Source organism: Passer montanus, unplaced genomic scaffold (genome assembly GCF_014805655.1).
Source record: "Passer montanus isolate IOZ18808 unplaced genomic scaffold, ASM1480565v1 scaffold44, whole genome shotgun sequence".
Lineage (NCBI taxonomy): Eukaryota > Metazoa > Chordata > Aves > Passeriformes > Passeridae > Passer > Passer montanus.
Genome location: NW_024369262.1, coordinates 6,328,123 through 6,346,335, shown reverse-complemented (window position 1 = coordinate 6,346,335; position 18,213 = coordinate 6,328,123). Strand labels below are relative to the sequence as shown.

The 18,213-nt window shown below is 50.0% G+C and overlaps 1 protein-coding gene across 27 annotated transcripts in view; it reads left to right on the top strand.

The window, feature by feature from the left end:
- Window positions 1-18,213, top strand: part of MSI2 (musashi RNA binding protein 2) — a 201,414-nt gene that overhangs the window by 63,173 nt on the left and 120,028 nt on the right. For all 27 annotated transcript variants that reach the window (XR_005628805.1, XR_005628802.1, XR_005628800.1 and 24 more), the window contains one exon: window positions 7,034-7,126. Coding sequence is in view for 20 of the 27 variants with exons in the window: in XM_039720438.1 (XP_039576372.1) it covers window positions 7,034-7,126 (93 nt within the window). In the remaining 7 variants the exon portion in view is untranslated. The remainder of the gene's footprint in view (window positions 1-7,033; window positions 7,127-18,213) is intronic.

Below are 18,213 nucleotides of genomic sequence, written 5' to 3'. Positions count from 1 at the left end.
AATAGGCAAATCTGGGCATTTTCAGGATTTTAGTGGTCTCGCATCAGAGGGAAGGCTCACCCTTGTGCAGAGCCCTGCAGCTCCATGGGCTTGACTCAGCAGATGAAGTCAAACCTGCTCATCAGTAACTGATTGCCATGTGCAGCTAGAGTATGTAGATGAAATTAATCAAGGCTAAGGGTTAAAGTTTCCATTTGTTCTTTTCAGAGAAATCATCTGGAGTGTGTTGGGAAGGAGGTAAATTGCTTCACACATTTCTTACTCCTTCCTGCGAATTTTTCTTGTTTTAGCAGATTATCTAGAATCTTAACAGAGAGCTCCCATCACTGATTTTAGAGGGTTATCATGAAAAATTAGTTGATACTAACTTAGAAGCATTTAAATTATGCCATGCTCTCTGCATTGTAGAGGCAGTAAATTTCTTTGGACTGGCCTCAGTGTTTGGAGCTGGAGGAATTTACAAACTCTGGCAGAGTGCTTTTCCTCTCCAGTTCAGGGTTTTGTTGAGCACTGAGTTGCAGGGCTTTGCCCGAGCTTCCCTTTGGTCACTCGCCCTGGGGATGCCAGCAGGTCTGTCCTGGCCCAGCTTGCTGCTCCTGTGCCAGGAGTGAGCCTCTCCCTGCTGTCCTGCACTCCCCTCCTGGGCTGGGAGAGCAGGGACGGCCAGGGCCTTCTCCTTGTGTTGATCCAGGTTAAAAACATGGCTTGGGCTGTGCTTGGGAAGCTGATGAGTTGGTTCCCCACCTCATCCAGCCTGCTTCACCCTCAGAGCTGTGCTGCACATCGACCTTGGAACACTGTCCTCCAACAGGACATACAACTGTGGCAGCCCAAGGCTTTCTGGTTGTGTTCTGGACATGGCACAAGAGTTTTCCTTCGGGAAGGTGGTGTAGCACAGGTGAGGAGCTGATGCAGTGGTGGTGCTCAGTTGATCTGAGTTAATCTGTGCTGCCACTGAGAACTGCTGGCAGGGCTTCCAAAGGGAGGTCCCTGGGCAGCATGCCATCTCCCCCTTTTCCCCTCCCTCTCTCTGCCTGCACAAGGTGAAGTTTTGCCACTAGCCTGTAGATTGAGGACCAGAGGCTTAATTGCTTCCCACTGGGGCCTTTGTCCCTCATTACCTGGGCATTGCAGAAATCCCCCCTCCCAGTCACACTGGGCAGTGCTCTCCATTTGTGGCCCTGAGATGTATTAATTTAAAAATAATTATCTTCGTTTAAAGTTATTAATGCAGTTTTTAAGCCCTGCTGAACAGTAATCAGGCAGGTTGGATAAGTTGTCTGCACTCAGTGAATATTTAGAGTTACCTTCCTAGCACACCATGCACGAGGAGCTGGAGCAGCCAGGGGGATTTGAATAGGTTTGCTGTGCTCCCCTGCTCTTGCCTGTGCCCCTGTAACCTGTAAAAGAGTTAACTGGAGCACAGGAGGTGGGAGCAGCCCTCAGGGATGTGATAGAACTGGCTACAGTGAGGCTGTGGGGCCAGGAGCTGTTCCTGGGCTCTGGAGGGGGGAGCTCTGGCTCTGCTGAATTTTACTGTGTCTTTTGATACGAAGCTTGAAGGCAGATTTTGCTCAAAGGACCTGCTGAGCTCTCACAGCTGGGGCTGATTTTCAGGCTTGGATCTCCCATGCAGGGAGCTCTGAGGTGTGCAGGTAAAGGTGTTCTGTGCCTGGGAGCTGAGGGTGGCTATGGGGGGTGTGTGGGATGCTCCTGCCTGGCAGCAAACCCTTCTTTTGGGAGCAGCCCCTTCTGGGGGTGTGTGGGATGCTCCTGGGTGGGCAGCAAGCCCTTCTTTTGGGAGCAGCCCCTTCTGGGGGTGGCTGTGGCCCATGCAGGTGCCATCTCCTGGCTGTACCTGCGGGTGGGTGAGTGAGGGGCTGGTCCTCCCAGGGGGGCAAATCTGGGAGTTAAACCCAGTAGCAGTTGGGAAGGTGGACCAGGAAGGGCTCTGCTTGGCCCCTGGCCAGGTTTGCTTGTGAGACTCCAAGGATGGTTTTGGCAATTGCTGCCAGTTCAATCTGTCTTGGAAAAATCAGTTTGTGTGTTCTGCCTCCTGCTGATGCCACAGCCATGGAGGGAGGGAAGTGCTCAACCAACAAAACCCTCCCAGCAGTAACAGCAGAAGCCAAGGCAGCCAAAATCCAGGAGTACAGCAGGGAGCAGGTTTTGTTTCTGGATGGCTTGGGAGAGCAGAAGCCATGTGTATTTTCCCAGGGATGAGGGGAGCTGGTTCACCCCGCTGGGAGTGTGTGCTGGTCGTTTGGATTAAAGGCTCTTTCATTCCCACGTCCCTTCTGTAGCTCGAGCAGTTCTCCCAGGATGGCATGAGCTTACACAGGGTCAGGCACAAGGTGTTTGCACCAAGTGTTGCTGCAGTCCTGTTTTGGACACCCGAGTGTGCTGTGTGTGGCACTGAAGGCCACGGGGTGCTGGGAGAGGGACGGGCACAGTGCCCAGCCCAGCACCTCTCACTCACCTGTGCAGGAGTGCCTGGAGGTGGGATGGCTCTGGGTGCTCTGTGAGCACACACAGGCTGGCAGCTGTCACTGAACACTGCCTGTTTCCTGTGTCTTTGCGTCACATTTCAGCTGAGTTTTTAATAGCTTTTTGGAACTTCCTAGGGGGATCCCAGAGGCAGAAAACGAAAAAAACCTGGAGAATTCTTATGGTGTGTGCTCTGCCAAAGAAGCCTGGCAGTTCTGTTAACAAGATCACTTCCCCTGTTACATGAATTATTGTTGTTTTTAATTAGAAGTAATGCTGTAGTTTGGATGTACAGCACAATGGGGTATAAAATGCAGTTCAGCACAGATACCAAAGCTGGTTTTTCCAATTATAAACCTATTTAGAAGGTGGATACACTAGAAATGATGGAATGCCAAACTGCAGATGAGGTGAGCAGGCTGGATACACGTGCACCCCTGCACACGCTGTTGTACAAAAGAGGAGAGTGCTCTGGAAAACAGTTACGTATGCATAATTAGCTTAATCTGAAATTAATGCTGATTTCTGCAATTTGTGATGCAGATTCACTATTAGTACTGTAGTCCATGCCACTGTATTGAGAAGTTGAGGCTGCACAGCCTCAAAGTGACGAATTCCACACTGGGGTGTGCCAGAACTGGGTTCAGCACAGGTTCCTGGGGTGTTCCATGTGCTGGGGTGTGTCTGTGTCTCCTGCTTTGGGGTTTTACATGGATTTACATGGGTTTTACTTCCCAGCATGGCCTGCCAGTGGCACACTCGGGCTCCTCTGTGCCAGCTGGGTGTCAGCACTCATCCTTTCCACCCTCACCACCCTGAGCCAGGAGCTCTGCACTAAAACTGGAGGCAGGGGGACACCTCAAAGGCTGTGTAGAGAATGGTTGGGAAATGATACTAAAAGCCATTACCCTGAAGTTAAACATGTAACTTCTTTGTTGAATGTCGACAGGGCCTTGACTCATCTAGAAGGAATGGTGGATACTTGCTGCTTGAGAATTTGAAGTTCTGGGAATCCTGCAAAATATTTCATGAGCTTAAAATCTACTTTTTTAATTTTTACTAGTCAGCATTATGAGGCAGTTTTGGTGGGGGAGGAAGAGCCACAGAAGATGATGAGCAGCATTACTGTGTGAGTGTGAGGGGGGTTCAGGGGCTCAGAGCTGGAGCCCCAGCTCTGCACAACCTCCTTCATTTCACTGGGTAGCCTGGGTTTAGCTCATGTCTGTATTGACATCTTTGAGTGGGACGAGGCTTTGGTTCCCAGAGGCTGCATCTTCAGCCTGTTGTGTAGAGGAGATTTACCTGATACGCCCCAAACTGATCTAATTACAGCCATAACCTTGCACCAAGTGCCATAAACCACCAGCCTTGCCTGGCTGAAGCAGGGAAGGTTTTCTTCCTGCTCCTGCACCTCCTGAAGTGTTTGCTCAGTTTCAGAGCACAAAGGCAATTATATTTTTCAAAAGCCAAGCCAGTAAAGAGAATGTAACCTTGAATGCCTCCTCGCAGGAGTAGTCACATGTGTTTTGATTAACTCAGCACCAGCACCGTACACAAACAGAGCAGTTCTGTGATGTGATGCTCACAATTAAAGGGCCTCACACCAGCCCTGGATCTGCCTGTCCTGTCCTTCCTCAGCGAGACAGAGACACCTTCAGTGCACAAACCCTGCAGAAGAGTCTGGCAGCCAGGGTTTGCAGAGCCCTGCAGCAGCCAGGGCTGGATATGTTACACTGCAAATGGAACCCAGAGACACAGAGCTGCAGGTATTGTGGTTTCACAGTGACCCAGACCTCCTGCAGTCCTCAATAAAACATGGGCTTGTGATTGATTCACACAAATCGCTTCCTTTACCCAAAGCCCACTGTTCCAGCCAGGACAGGGCAGGTGGGTAATAGACACAGTGTCTAATGCTAATGCAGAGAGGGGAGGCCACAGCAGCACAGGTGTGCCAGCTGTGGGGAGCAGCTCACCTGGCAGAGGGCAGGGAGGGGATCGGGGCAGCTGCTGGGCAGGGCTGGCCATGGTGGCTCTGTGGTGAGGGGTGTCCCCTTCACCTGAGGGGGAGCAGGCTGCTCCTGGTCCCACCTGTCCGTGTCCCTATTGCCCATGTCCCTGTGCCCATGTCCCTTCTGCTCCTGGTCCCTGCTGCCCTTGTCCCTGCTGCTCCTGGTTCCTCCTGTGTCCCCTACAACTGAGGGGGAGCAGGCTGCTCCTGGTCCCACCTGTCCATGTCCCTATTGCCCATGTCCCTGTGCCCGTGTCCCTCCTGCCCGTGTCCCTCCTGCCCATGTCCCTCCTGTCCCTGTCCTTCCTGTCCCTGTCCCTCCTGCCCCTGTCCCTGCTGCCCCTGTCCCTCCTGTCCCTCCTGTCCCTGTCCCTCCTGCCTGTGTCCCTGCTGCCCCTGTCCCTCCTGTCCCTGCTGCCCCTGTCCCTCCTGCCTGTGTCCCTGCTGCCCCTGTCCCTCCTGTCCCTGCTGCCCCTGTCCCTCCTGCCCCTGTCCCTCCTGTCCCTGCTGCCCCTGTCCCTCCTGTCCCTCCTGTCCCTGTCCCTCCTGCCTGTGTCCCTGCTGCCCCTGTCCCTCCTGTCCCTGCTGTCCCTGTCCCTCCTGTCCCTCCTGCCCCGGCTCCGTGCTTTGGGCCAGCTGAGGCCGTGCTGCCTCGTGCCCCAGGTGGAGGGGAGGCAGCAAATGCTGCTCTAGAGGCACGTCAGGGTGTGCATTTTCTGTCCTGGTGCTGGGGGGAACGGGGGAACAAAGCAATTGAGCAGTCTCTTCAGGGAAATGTGGATTGTAACAGCAGACTTAATTTTGTGCTTCGCTCTGGTACCAAAGAGCTGATTTCTGAAACCATTTCCCAGCTCGCAACGCATCTCTGGGCATTAAAATGTTGTGAATTTGCTTGTCATTACCAATATTTTCTTTGACTGAAGCTTATTGAAACAAAGTGATCTTTTTTTTTTTCCTATAACCTTCAATCTTGCTTCTAAAAGCAGTAGCTCTCTTTTTCTTTCTTTCTTGGTCAAATATAAAAATGATGATAATTTCAAACACTGCTTTAGAATAATTGCTTTCCTCCCTCTTTTGTATGACAACAGAAGCTTGGCCTGATCTTAAATCAGATGCTGGCAGGCAGAGGGCTCTTGACAGCCCTGCAAAATCCTTTAGTTACAAGTCGGCTTTAGCCAATTCTTTATTTGTAAATGACAATTTTCTACAGAAAAGTATATGCTTGGGCTTCAATTTTGGAGCCCTAGATTGCAGCCAGGAAAAAAATAATTGAATTTTTACACATTTTTTTTCCCTTCCTCTCTTTTTCTTCCTAACTTTAAAAAAAAACCCAAACAGAAAAAGTGAGGCTGTGTAAGGTGTGATTGGAGCTGGTTGTGGGGTGTTTGCTGCCTCCCTGAGCTGGGCAGGGCTGACTCCAGCACCTGTCCCTGTGGGCTGGCTGTGCTGGGCTGCTCAGAGGGGGCTGCAGCACTGCCCTGCCTCTGCCCTCTCCCGTGGTGACCCCACTAGGATCAGCTGGTGTGGGGTCAGCCCACCAGGCCAGGCTGGGTTTGTGTGCCCGGGCTGGTCCTGCCATCCTGGGGAGCTGCGGGTGGTGGGCTCTGCCCTGGGGCTGCAGCAGGAGGGGCTGGTGCTCAGCTGGGGCTGGGGAGCACGGGCAGGTTCCTGGGGGTTCCTGGGGGCTCCTGGGTGGGCTCCTGGGGGCTCCTGGGCAGGTTCCTGGGGGCTCCTGGGGGCTCCTGGGCAGTTCCTGGGGGTTCCTGGGCAGGCTCCTGGGCAGGCTCCTGGGCAGTTCCTGGGCAGTTCCTGGGCAGTTCCTGGGCAGGTTCCTGGGGGCTCCTGGGCAGGTTCCTGGGGGCTCCTGGGCAGGTTCCTGGGGGCTCCTGGGCAGGTTCCTTGGGGTTCCTGGGTGGGTTCCTGGACGGGTTCCTGGGCAGTTCCTGGGTGGGTTTCTGGGGGTTCCTGGGCGGGTTCCTGTCTGCCCTGGGGATGGTGGTTCCACGAGCCTGGGCTGTGGTGGCTGGAGATGTTGTGTCAGCAGCTCTGGCTGTCTTTCATCATTTGATTGCTTTAAAAGTAACGGTGCAAGTTCCTTTTAAACTGACCCGTGGAAACTTAATAACACATCACTTGGATTTGGTGTAATTGCCTTCTCCTGCCAAGGAGCATTCAGCCTGTCTGTAGGGAGAGGAGGGGCAAAGGCACCTCTGCTTTGAGACAGGAGCTATGAAGATGCAATGCTTGGACTCCTTTTCCACTTTTATTTGCATTGAGAAGCACAATAAAAATCATTTATTAAAAAAAAATATCCGGGGGCTAAAGTTGTTATTGAGAGCCTTTACTCAGCCATCTCTCAAATAAAAACAAAACAAGACAGAGAAAGAAGTATCTAATCAAATCGAATTGAAATTGCTTTTGTAAAGAAATATTCTCATTATCTGGGTTAGGGATGGGATCTGAAGAATATTTCTTTTTTCCACATATTGTTTGAAATAATCTGGTTAAACCATATGCTTGTCTTGTAATTTCTTACAGATGGTCACAAGAACAAAGAAAATATTTGTAGGTGGATTATCGGCTAATACAGTAGTGGAAGATGTGAAGCAATACTTTGAACAGTTTGGCAAGGTAAGTTCTGCCCAAGTGAGCACTACATAGTTATTCTTTCTTCCCTTTCTTTTTGAAGTGTGTTTTGAAAAACAAAAGTGCATTGAGGACTGAGCTCAAAGGAGGGCCAAGTTTTTGCCTTTCCGTGTCATTTCTTGAAGCCTCTGGGATTCCTTCTCTGTTTGTTGCTTGTGTGTGTACAACATTGCCAGCACTGTTTACTTCCACTAAAGAAAAAAGCATCACTGGGAGGTGAATCTGTGTCTGTGCAGGAAGAATGTGACCCTTAGCTGAATGATTACACAGTTGTCTTCTCCATAAAATCAGCCTTCTGTTAGCCCCGATTCCAGTGGCAAAAAGGGCAGATAGACGTATTGGAGAGCTCGTTAATTTGTGAAAATGCCTGAAGGAACCACATGAAAAACAAGAGTAATGTAGAAGTCACTAGAATATCCACTTAATTTCTTACTAGAAAAACCTTCTGCAAGTATGTGTAGGATGCTGGCATCATTGAAAAATAAAAAATAACAACAACAACACACACCCCCCCAAAAAACAACAAAAAAAACCCAAACAAACAAAAAAAAAACCCAAAAAACCAACCAAACAAAAAAACCCAAACAAACAAACAAACAAAAACACCCACAAAAGAACCCCTCACCAAAACCCCAAAAGAAAGAAGTGTGTGCAGAGAAGGAGATCTGAACCTTGCCAGAATAGTCTTTGCTGTGATGTGACAGCTCAAGCCCCCCTGCCCAGGCTTAGTCTGGTGCTTAGTGACACTGAGAGCTTCCATGGAGCTCCCTGGGTCCCCAGGGCTTCTGGACAATTGTCAGGAGTGCCGTGGGTGACGAGCTCACTGAGCTGCCTGCTCTGGGAGCAGTTTGTGGCACCAGCTTCTGCCAGCGCCGCTGGCCACGGGGCTCCTGGGTCCCAGCTCCCAGGGTCCCAGGTCCCAGCTCCCTGGGTCTCATCTCCCTGGGTCCCAGCTCCCAGGGTCTCATCTCCTTGGGTCTCATCTCCCTGGGTCCCAGCTCCCAGGGTCCCAGCTCCCTGGGTCTCATCTCCCTGGGTCTCATCTCCCTGGGTCTCATCTCCCTGGGTCCCAGCTCCCTGGGTCTCATCTCCCAGGGTCCCAGCTCCCTGGGTTCCAGCCTAGCAGCTCCATTCCTGCCTTTTGGAGTGCAGCAATTGATGCTTTAGATGCAAGATTGCGTGAGGACACAGCAGGGTATCCCAGAGCAGAGCTGCTCCCATTCCTTGTAGTTAGTTTATGTTTCTTTTATCTGCCCTGAAAAGCCTGAGCCAGGCAGGATTTTGTCGAGGGCTGAGGAGGCGAGTTTATAAATGGTTCCTGTGCTGGATTGATAGTTGTTTTGCAAACCAGTCATTTTATTTTCAATAATAATCTTCGATTCCGGCAGGATGTTTACAGCCTGCTGAGCCTTTTATTAAAGGATTACACGAGCTTTTGGATGTTTCTTCTGTAGTTACTTCTAATTGCAGAACTCTACTAACCTGTATTTTTCAAGTTAATAATAGTTTCAATATAAGTGCTTTGCATATTGTCTGGATGTTGTCTTAATATAGTCTTTTTAATTTCACCATCTGGTAGTTTCATGCTCGCAGTTTTACAGTCCCTGAGAATGCAGCAGCCAGGCTGGGGATTCGGGACGCTTTGGTTCTGCTTTCATGCTCTGCCATTCTTGAGACAGCCTAGCAGAGGTTTGCCTTCCCAAAGGCAGTACTTTGGAAAAATCTAGTGGTTTTTTCTTCAAGTGTCTTAATTTTGCAGGCTAAAAAATGCAAGGAGATGAAAATTGCACAAGTTGGGGTCAAGGCAGGAGCCCACTGCCATGTCAGCACAGCTGGGGCTGTCCCCTGGGGCTGAGCTCCTGCAGGAGTCAGGCTGGCAGGGCTGGGTCCTGGCCTCCAGGTGACCTGTGTCACTGTCCCTGCTCCAGCTCCTTCAGGCTGTGTGACACTGCTGGTGTTTGGGGCAGAGGCTGCCTGGCTGTGTGACCGTGGCTTGCTGCAGGTGCTGGGCTCTCCCCACAGCCCTGCTCTTTGGCAGCTGGGACTGTTTGGTTTCGGGGTGTTTTGGGGTGGCTCTCCTCAGGCTCTGCTTGTCAGGAGGTGCTCAGTGCCCCTTGGAAATGGGGAGCTGTGGTTCAGCTGAGTTAGAGGATTTGTTAACGTGCTGTGGTCAGGGGATGCTGTGGTCAGATACAGGACCCAGGACTGGGAGTCAATCCTTGTCCATCCCCCTTCCCTGCCCCTCCAGGACTTCCGTGCTGGATCCAGCCCTGTGAGGCAGGGCCTGTGCTCAGCACACAGCCTGGCTCTCCAGCAGGCTGTGATCCACATCCACTGGCCAGCTCTGCCTTTGCTCAGAGCTTTCTCAAAATAAAGCAAATTGCATTACACAATTAATGTGAGAGGAGTTTGATAAGAGCATCTCAGGTGATTTGCTCTTTGAAACACTGAACTTACTTGTCAGTGCGGAAAAAATTGCTTGCAGACCCCTGCAGCTCCTGAAATCTGTTTGCACTTGCTGTGGAGGGGAGCTCTGCAGCCAGGGGAGGCTGTGTGGGTGACTGGGGGCAGCTCTCAGAGCACAGGATGTGGGGCCAGCAGCCACCAGCTCCGGGGCCAGGTGGGCTCCCAGCTCTGTAACTGGAGCTGGCAGGAAGGGGCAGAAGGTTGAATGTGAAACTGCAGCTTTTTGAAAAGTCAGTGCCAGAGCCTTCGTCTCCAGGAAAAGGAGAAGCTTTAGTAAACCCACCAGTGGAAGTGCCTGATGATACAGCACCAAAGTATGTGGCAATGATAATTCCTGAGACTTAGCTTGTAAGATTTCTCATAGTGATTATTTTTTCTTTACCTAAAAGCCCAGGAGTCCTAAATTTCCTGTTGGGAAGGTGGGCATCCTTAGCTTCTGTAAGCTGTGGAAGAAAACTGGGAAAAATGACCTGCGTGAAGCCAAAAGCCATCACAGAGCAGTGCAGTGAGCAGCCTTGTGACTGCTCAGAGCTGCTGGGGCTGGCCCTGTGCACCTGCAGTTGCTGTAGGGCTCCCCAGAGAGGCTTGGCAGGGTCTGGGTGCTGAGGAGGGGAAGGATTCTCCTTCCAGTCACTTCAGGGAGCAGAATCCATGGAGGACATGAGGAGGCTAAGCTGGGGGAATACCAAACTAAGCCATAGGCATTTACAAGCAGAAGGAGAAGGAAAAAAGCCATTGTGTTACTCCTGATCCTGACAGTTGTTTGCTGGATCCTCTCCTGTTTCAGTCAAAGACGTTTCAAACATTCTTACAAACAAAATAAATCCAGTGTCCATGTTGACCTGTCTGGGCTCTGCAGCACTGCCCTTGTGTGAAAAGCTGCTGAGACCAGGCTTTGAAAGAACTGAAATGAGAAGTGTTAGGGCTGAGGAGAGCCAGGGGAGCTCAGTGGGGCTGGCATTCCTCCCTCTGGAGGGGCCATGGTGCTGCCAGGGGCTGCACATCTGCCTGCTTCTGGCTGTTGGAGGGGTGGGAAGTGTGGAGCTCTGAGACTGGGACATGCTGGAGCATTTAAGGCATCAGGCATCATTTAAAAAAGGAAAAAAAATGCACCAGACTCCTCAAGCCTCACCTGGAGGGCTGTGAGCAGCAGAGGAAGCTCTGGGTGCTCCCAGTATGTGCATGTCCTGCACTGGGGCTGCAGCAGTGCCCAGGGCAGGCAGGGCTCAGGTGTGCCCAGGTGTGCCCAGGGCAGGCAGGGCTCAGGTGTGCCCAGGTGCTGCTCCCTGCACAGCTCCTGCAGGAGCTGCCCAGCCTTGTGCAATTACACTTCACATGGCCAACTGTGTAATTAGTTTGGAAGACTTATGCCTAGTCATTGGTTTATCCTAATCGGCTTTGGCTTTTCCCAACAACAAAGTGAGCTTATTTTCCTAAGCTGAAACAACTCTGCTCCCTTTGTTCCTCTCTTTTATTGTCTCATTCCTTTCATTCTGTTTTACTGCCAAAGTTTTGTTTCATTAGGCCTACAAGTCATTTCCAATCCAGTGGGCTGCTACAATGAGGCCTTTATAGCTCAGCTGCCCTGGTTCCCATGTCCCTTCTGGTCCAGAGCCAGCACTTGCTGTTTGACATGGGATTTTAACCCTTTGGCTGCCAGCTGCTGCTTCCCTCGGTGGGGCTGAGGCAGGCTGAAGCCCTGCTGGCTCATGGATCCTGATGATTGCATGCAGGCATTAATTGATGGGGTAATGAGCTGCAGGTAACGCCTTTGGGCCCAATAATGGGAACAGAACTCTGAGTAAAAACCTTCTTGCTGTAATGAGTCGTGGTGGGAACAGTCCTGGGAATGAAAAGGCCACTGTGTCCTTCCAGCAGGGTGGGAACAGTTCTGGTGCAGGTATGTTCCACTTGTCCTGAGCTATTAGATCAGCCCATGTTGGACTGTTATTGTGGAAAAATCACATTTTCCCGTGTAGGAGAGAACACAAATTTAAATTTATCCTTTTTGGAACCAGAATGGTGATGTTTGAAGGAGATGTGTGAAGTAGTTTTGTGGACAAACAATGCTTTTCCATATTGCTGTTGCAGAGTGCTGGAGGAGCAGTCAGTGCTGCTGGGGGTGGTCCCAGATGTTTTGCTTTCAATCTGAGAGCGTTGGCTCTTCAATTTCCCTTTCACAGTAATCCTAAAGTGACTTTCAGGGAAAGTGGGCTCTGGCAGTTGTTTTTTATTTTAAATTTCCAGATGAAATTGGACCAGACCAGCATGCATGAATTTTGTGCTCTGCCCTGGCTTGCTACGAGGTCCCTCAGACCTATCTAGCCATGTTTCAGCTTCACTTGGAATATGTTGTTTCCTTAGGAATGGCTTTTAAGACAGGGAAACTTTGAGACAAGACAGGATTTCTGAATTACCTCTGTGGATTTGAAATGTTTTGTACAGTCACTTGTTATTTCCTGTGAGACACAGAACAGACCAGTGGAATAATAATAATAATATCTGAATTCTGAGATGGGATTTTTTTTTTCCTGTTGAGCTTATGAAAATGTGTAGCTTTCTCATCTCTTCCTTCTGTGGCCTGACTTGGTGTCAGGTAGGAGAGAGGAGGTGTCTCCTCACACCTGGCCCAGCACAGCTCCCTGGTGCTGCCTCACCAGGAGCTGAGAACCCAAAATGAGAATGAGAATTCCCTCCTTTGGTTGTACCATGCCCTGCATTACAGCGTGGCCCCTGGTGCAAACAAGGACCAGTTTAACCTTTGGAAACACAACCTGTGCAGGGCAGTGCCTGTGCTTTCAGTGTCAGTGTGTCAGGAGGGAAGGAGTGGGATCCACGCTCAGGATTTCAGCCTAATCCCATGGTTTACATCAGTCGCTTCCTCCCTGACAGCTGTGAAAATATAAATCAGGAAAACAGGAGAGGAAACTCCTCCTTGTTTGGCCAGGCTGCCTGGGTGTGAATGAGTTAATGCACTGCCCTGGTATTAAGCACTCCAGTGGTTTACTTTTCCCTGAGACCTGAGTATGGCCTCTGAAGATGTTTTTACAATAAAGTTGTTAGCATGAGAAAAGGTGGTTTTCTCACCATGGGTTCATTTTGGGGGGATTTGGAAGTCTGTGTGGAGCTGGGGCTAAGGCCAGAGTCGGGAGGTGCAAGGAATTCTGCTTGTATGAAAGTGAAAGCTCAGTTAATTTAGCCTTGGCAGAGGGTTTGGATTGTATTGTCACCTCAGTTGGACATTGATATGTAGATTTAACGGTCAATAGGAGACATGGATGGGCTGGCCTTAAAGCATTTGCTTTGCAGAAAAGTCATTTTTCAGTTTGACAGATTGCTCGCCTTTCACATTTTTCAGCACTGTATTTCCCAGTTCAGTACTTGGGAATTGATTATGTTTTATGAAATGAAGGGATGAATTTGGGCTCTTATTTACATTGTAGTCTGTAATAGCCGGAGTTCCCTAAACATTTGTGATGTGCAGTAAAAGAGAATGTGATGGCTTTTTTTGCCTACTGCTGCCCTCAGTGCTCCCTTGCAGAGTCACCCCAAGCTCTAGGCCTGTCGTGGGACAGCTCAGAGCTCATCCTGTGCTTGTTTCTAACTCCTCTGCAGGCACCTTGGCAGAAGCTGCTTGATTTGGATCGCCTCATCTCCTTAAAGCAGAGCCAGCGATAAACAAACACGTCATTGTTTGCAGCTCCTGTGGCTTTGGGACAAGGAAAAGCAGAGTTTTTGGGGGCTGTTCTGTGGCAGGAGCAGCAGCTGCCCCCTCCAGCCTCTGCCCTGTGCTTCCACACGTCCTATTGCCATGCTATGTCTGTGATGTGCCAGAGTATAATGAATGTTCCTTTAAATTTTAGCTTTGGCATGTGACAAGGGATCTGGGATATAGGGGTCCCTCATGGCCTAAAGCACTTCTTACTATTTCTTCTCCCTCCCACACATGCTTTTCTTTTTCTTTTTTTTTAAACAAACTGGGAAACTTGATCGTTGCTTAAAAAGCAGCCACTGTTTTCATCCTGCCAGTGAGAAGCTGCACACAGGAAGTCAGTTTTGAGGTGGTCTGTAATAAGCCACATGCTTTGTGGAAGTGGTTTTGTTATAAATTAGATGTTGGTTTCTACCTGGGTTTTATGAAAAGAGGAAATGTTAAGGCAGGATTTGTGGGCACGAGGGCAGTATCAGAGCCCAGCAGAAGTTTGAAGTGCAGGTTTGTTTCCTTTCCTCCTCTGAGGAGGCTTCGTGCTGTAGCACCAGAGCCTGGGGAGATGAGTGAAACCAGTCATTATTCAGGGGCTGAGTTTGGGGAGGGCAAAGCTACATGAGAATACTCAGGTTTCCTCCTCCAATATGCGTGTGAATATTTTTTTGTGTCTTTGTCGGTTTTACCACTGAGCCAAACCCGTGGAAATTATCTATATCCTTTCTGAGACCCCAAGGAAGTCAGTTTTGTTTTTCACCCCTGCTTTCATTTCGTACAAATGCAATAGGCTATATAAAATCCCTAACAAATTGAGTTAATCCTATTTGGTTTTTATCCCTGGAGCATTCCTGGGTTCAGCCCCAGCCAGGGGGGTTGTAGATGTAGGACTTCCCTGGAAGGAGATGATTTGGGATTGCTGTGGTGGAATCCCTGAGCCCCGTTTGGGCCCATGGGTCTGGCTGGAGCTCTGCCCCTGCTTTCAGGAGATGGGGGTGTTAATCCCCTGCACTAGGCACCAGGTGAAATATCTGATGGACATTTTCAATATCTGCTGTGAAATTGCATCAGATTCCACTTTGGCACTTGTCTGGCAGTGCAGCCTCCCAGTTATTTCTGTGTGCTGCTCCTGCCATCCCTCCAGGGCACTGCTGCTCTTTGAGAGCTGCACTGAGGGGCCCAGGGCAAACCCAAAAAAACCCCAAAGCAGTGTTTTAGCAGTGGTTCTCTGATGAGAAAACAGCAGCAGTTATTAAACCTGGCGTGCTGTAATTGAAACCTGCACTCTCCTTCCTGCTCGCAGGTCTGGGGAGGCTCACAGCCCAGGTGAGCTGGTTAAATAAATCATAATTGATTGGGGAATCAGCATTGATCAGTGCCATCATCCCCATCGTGGACACTGAGTGATGGGGGACACCTGAGCCTGTTCTGAATGGTGCAGCTCTGAGTCTGGGCCACAAAGAAAAGGGCTCTCACAAGTGCCCAGGAGCAACTCCTAGAAACTGCTCCAAGTGTGGAGAAGAGCACACCTTACTGGGAGCAGGTGTAATAATGCCTTTTCCACGTGGAAATGAATGGCCATATTGATCAGTCCTAGAGGTGAAATATCTGGGTTTTGCTCACATGTGGGATGTTGAGGTGAGACCAGTTTAATTCAACTTAATTCTTCAGGGGTAGGACATTAAATTCATTTGATGTCCATCATACACATGTCTCTCTCTGTTAAAAACACCTTATATATTATTTTCTTAGGGGAAAAAATTGCCTGCACATGTTTGGGTAGAAATGGAGTTGTGGCCAAGCATGAATCATGTCAGTCCTATCAATAATTGCCAGTCCTGGTGATACCTGCCAGCCCAGGGAGGGAGAGAGTGGGACAGTATATGTATTTATAAATATAACTGCAGAAACCAGGACAAGGGCAAAGTAGCTCAAATGAAGAGCCAATTAAGATAATCTAAGCAGAATGAGGATTAACTGCCTCTTAATCTGAAGGGCACCCAAAATGCTTGTGGCCAGTTTAGATCAAACAAGAGTTGTTTGTGTCTGGGACATCCACGAGGGGTTTGGGGTGAGCAGGAATGAACACGGGGTGCTCACCCCCTGCCCAGGGCACGGTGCTGTTGGAATGGCTCTGTGTGGCACAGAATGAGCCTCTGGGCTGTGCTGTCACCTCCCTGGAAGGCTGGAGGAGTATTGGATATGTCACAAAGAAATGATGGCAGGTATGAGGGGAGTTAACATCTTGTAGTTTATCTTTCCCAGAAAGAGGAAAGCACTCAGAACTCTGTCAGGGAAGAAGCTGCTCTGGGTTTTCTTTTTAAAAAACCATTTTATTTAACCATTTAGCCCTTGTTCCATTTGCTGGTGCTCCAAGTGAGGCGCCTGCAATGCGTGGTGGGGAAAGGGGGGGCACATTTCCACCCGTGTTCCTGGAGACTGAGCTCTTAAATTCCAGCCAACAGGAGCAGGGGCAGGACTCCACTTGGGGCATCTGTTTGTTGTACTGCTGGCCTGACAGGGTGTGGTGGCTGTGTGCACCTGAGTGGGGGGCTGGCAGCTCCTGCTGGGTGTTCGTGGGGACCAGGGGCTGCCCAGACCCCGAGATGGGCTCAGGGGCTGCCCAGACCCCGAGCTGGGTTCAGGGGGTGCCCAGAGCCCGAGCTGGGGGTGCCCAGAGCCCGTGATGGGCTCAGGGGGTGCCCAGACCCCGAGCTGGGGGTGCCCAGACCCTGTGATGGGACCAGGGGGTGCCCAGACCCCGAGCTGGGACCAGGGGGTGCCCAGACCCCGAGCTGGGGGTGCCCAGACCCCGCTGGCTGTGCCCCCTTGCTGGCAGTGTCCGTGTGAGCTCTGTGGAGCTGTGCAGGTGAAGGTGCCCGTGTTGGATCTCTCCCTCTGCTGATGGTTTAGCGAGTTCAGATCCGTGCCATGCTAATTGTCAGGACTGGGAGGGTGGGAGCAGATTTCACCGGGGGCAATGGAAGAGATCCAATGAATTTCCACTCTGTTTCACCGCTTGGCAAACCAGCACTTACTGTCACTTTGCATAAATAGGTTTATTTCAGAGGGTCAGCCGGCACCACTCCCCCTTCCCCTGCCGGCCCACCCTCCCCTGGAGGAGAGGAGGCCGACGAGCATTTAATTTCCCCAGCAGCAGGTGCTTGTCATCCATCTGAAGAAAGCTGCCAACATCTGGTGCAATTGCCTCGGCAAACGCAGTAACAAGGCGCCTGCAGTTCAAACGCAGAGAGAGCATTGCCTCTTTAATGATAACAAGCTGTTGGCTTCCCCTCTGAGATGAATTCATCTCACAGATGTTTGTCTAGTTTTGGCAATCTTATCACTATAGCTTTGGTGATTATGCTCAACTGGAGACTATTACTATAAAAGAAGTTTGAACTTGTTCCATTTTTGCATTATTTATTTATTTAGCCATTTATTTCTCTGCTTTCTGGATATAATTTGTATCAACAACTGTACTGTTGGTCCCATTACCCGAGTACCCTCAGATTTTTATTGCATCTGCTGAACAGTAGCTCGCTACTTGACTCCCACCGCTGGCAAATGTCTTTCAGCCACGCTGACGTTTTTAACATTCCCCATCAACAGCTTTGTGGTTTGAACCCTCTATTTAACACTACATTTTCTGGGATTACTTGGCGCTCGCTCTGTCTGTTCTCTCTAATAACTGCAGGATACTCACTGTTTCTGCGAAGCGCGAGGCGCCAGGAATGTTCTGGATATTCCGTTTGGGCAGCGGCGCTCGGTGACCTTGGCAGGGCTTTGGAATGACAGCACACGGCCCTCTTCATTGCTGGATCTCAAACATTTCCAGCCTCAGCGTGATCCCACGGACCATGGGGCCTGCAGGCTCAGGGCCCCAGTGCCTGTTTGCTTTTCTAACATGCCTGTTTTTCTTAAGGAGACAATTTCTCCCCGAACGTGTGGAATTTAATTCTGGTAAATAGGATTTATTTTTGGAAACGTGCTTGTGAATAGGTGACTCATGCCTGAATGAAGATGTGTCACTGTTGGTGGGGACACCACGTATATAATTTCTTAGGCTATAAATAGATGCCAGTCCAAGTACTGGTGACATGGTGATGCTTCACACTGACTCGTTAGCTCAGCCTGGCTGCTGAGGAGGGTGTTTGGAGTGTCAGTCTCTCCTGCTGGAGCAACAATTTCTGCTGATGCTTATGGAATAACATCAATAGATTGGTGGAATCCTGGGAGGGCTTTAATTGGCACAAGCAGGTTCCCGTGGTGCCGTCATGGGGTGTGCTCGTGTTCCCTCTCTCATTGCAGAGGGGGAGGAACTGAGTTTTGGGGTGTTTGGGTGCTTGTCAAAAGCCAGGGGTACCACCTGCAGGGTCCTGAGACTCAGAAACTGGGTGTGCTTGTTTGTTCCTACAGCTGAGGAGCCTTTAAGCTGAACACACAGGGTCAGATGCTGAAAGGAGCAGTCCCTTTTTCCCATTGTTGATGCTAAGCTGGTTCCATGTTGTTGATGTTTGCTCAACACCACTTACCCACCAACACAGCACATATGGTTTAATGGCTGTCCTTTTTTGTGCTTCTGCTGTAGTTACAGTATTATTAAAAATCCATTAAATTTTGATGTACATCATAAAGTATGTGCTCCTGTGAATGCGAGCGCAGATAATTATTTCTGATGAATAAACCAAAAGGACAAGTATGTAAGAAGTTCATCCTGCAGCTTTCAATTTTCATTATATACATCTCCTGCAGGGGCAATCGTTGTGATGTTGCAGCTGGTTATTTCCGTGGCCTGGCTCTCCCTGGAGATGGATGATGACAGTGCAAACTTGAACCTGCATGAGTGCCAGCGTTTCTGTGGGCATATTTGTAGATAAATGGTTAAGCAGGAGAGGTAACC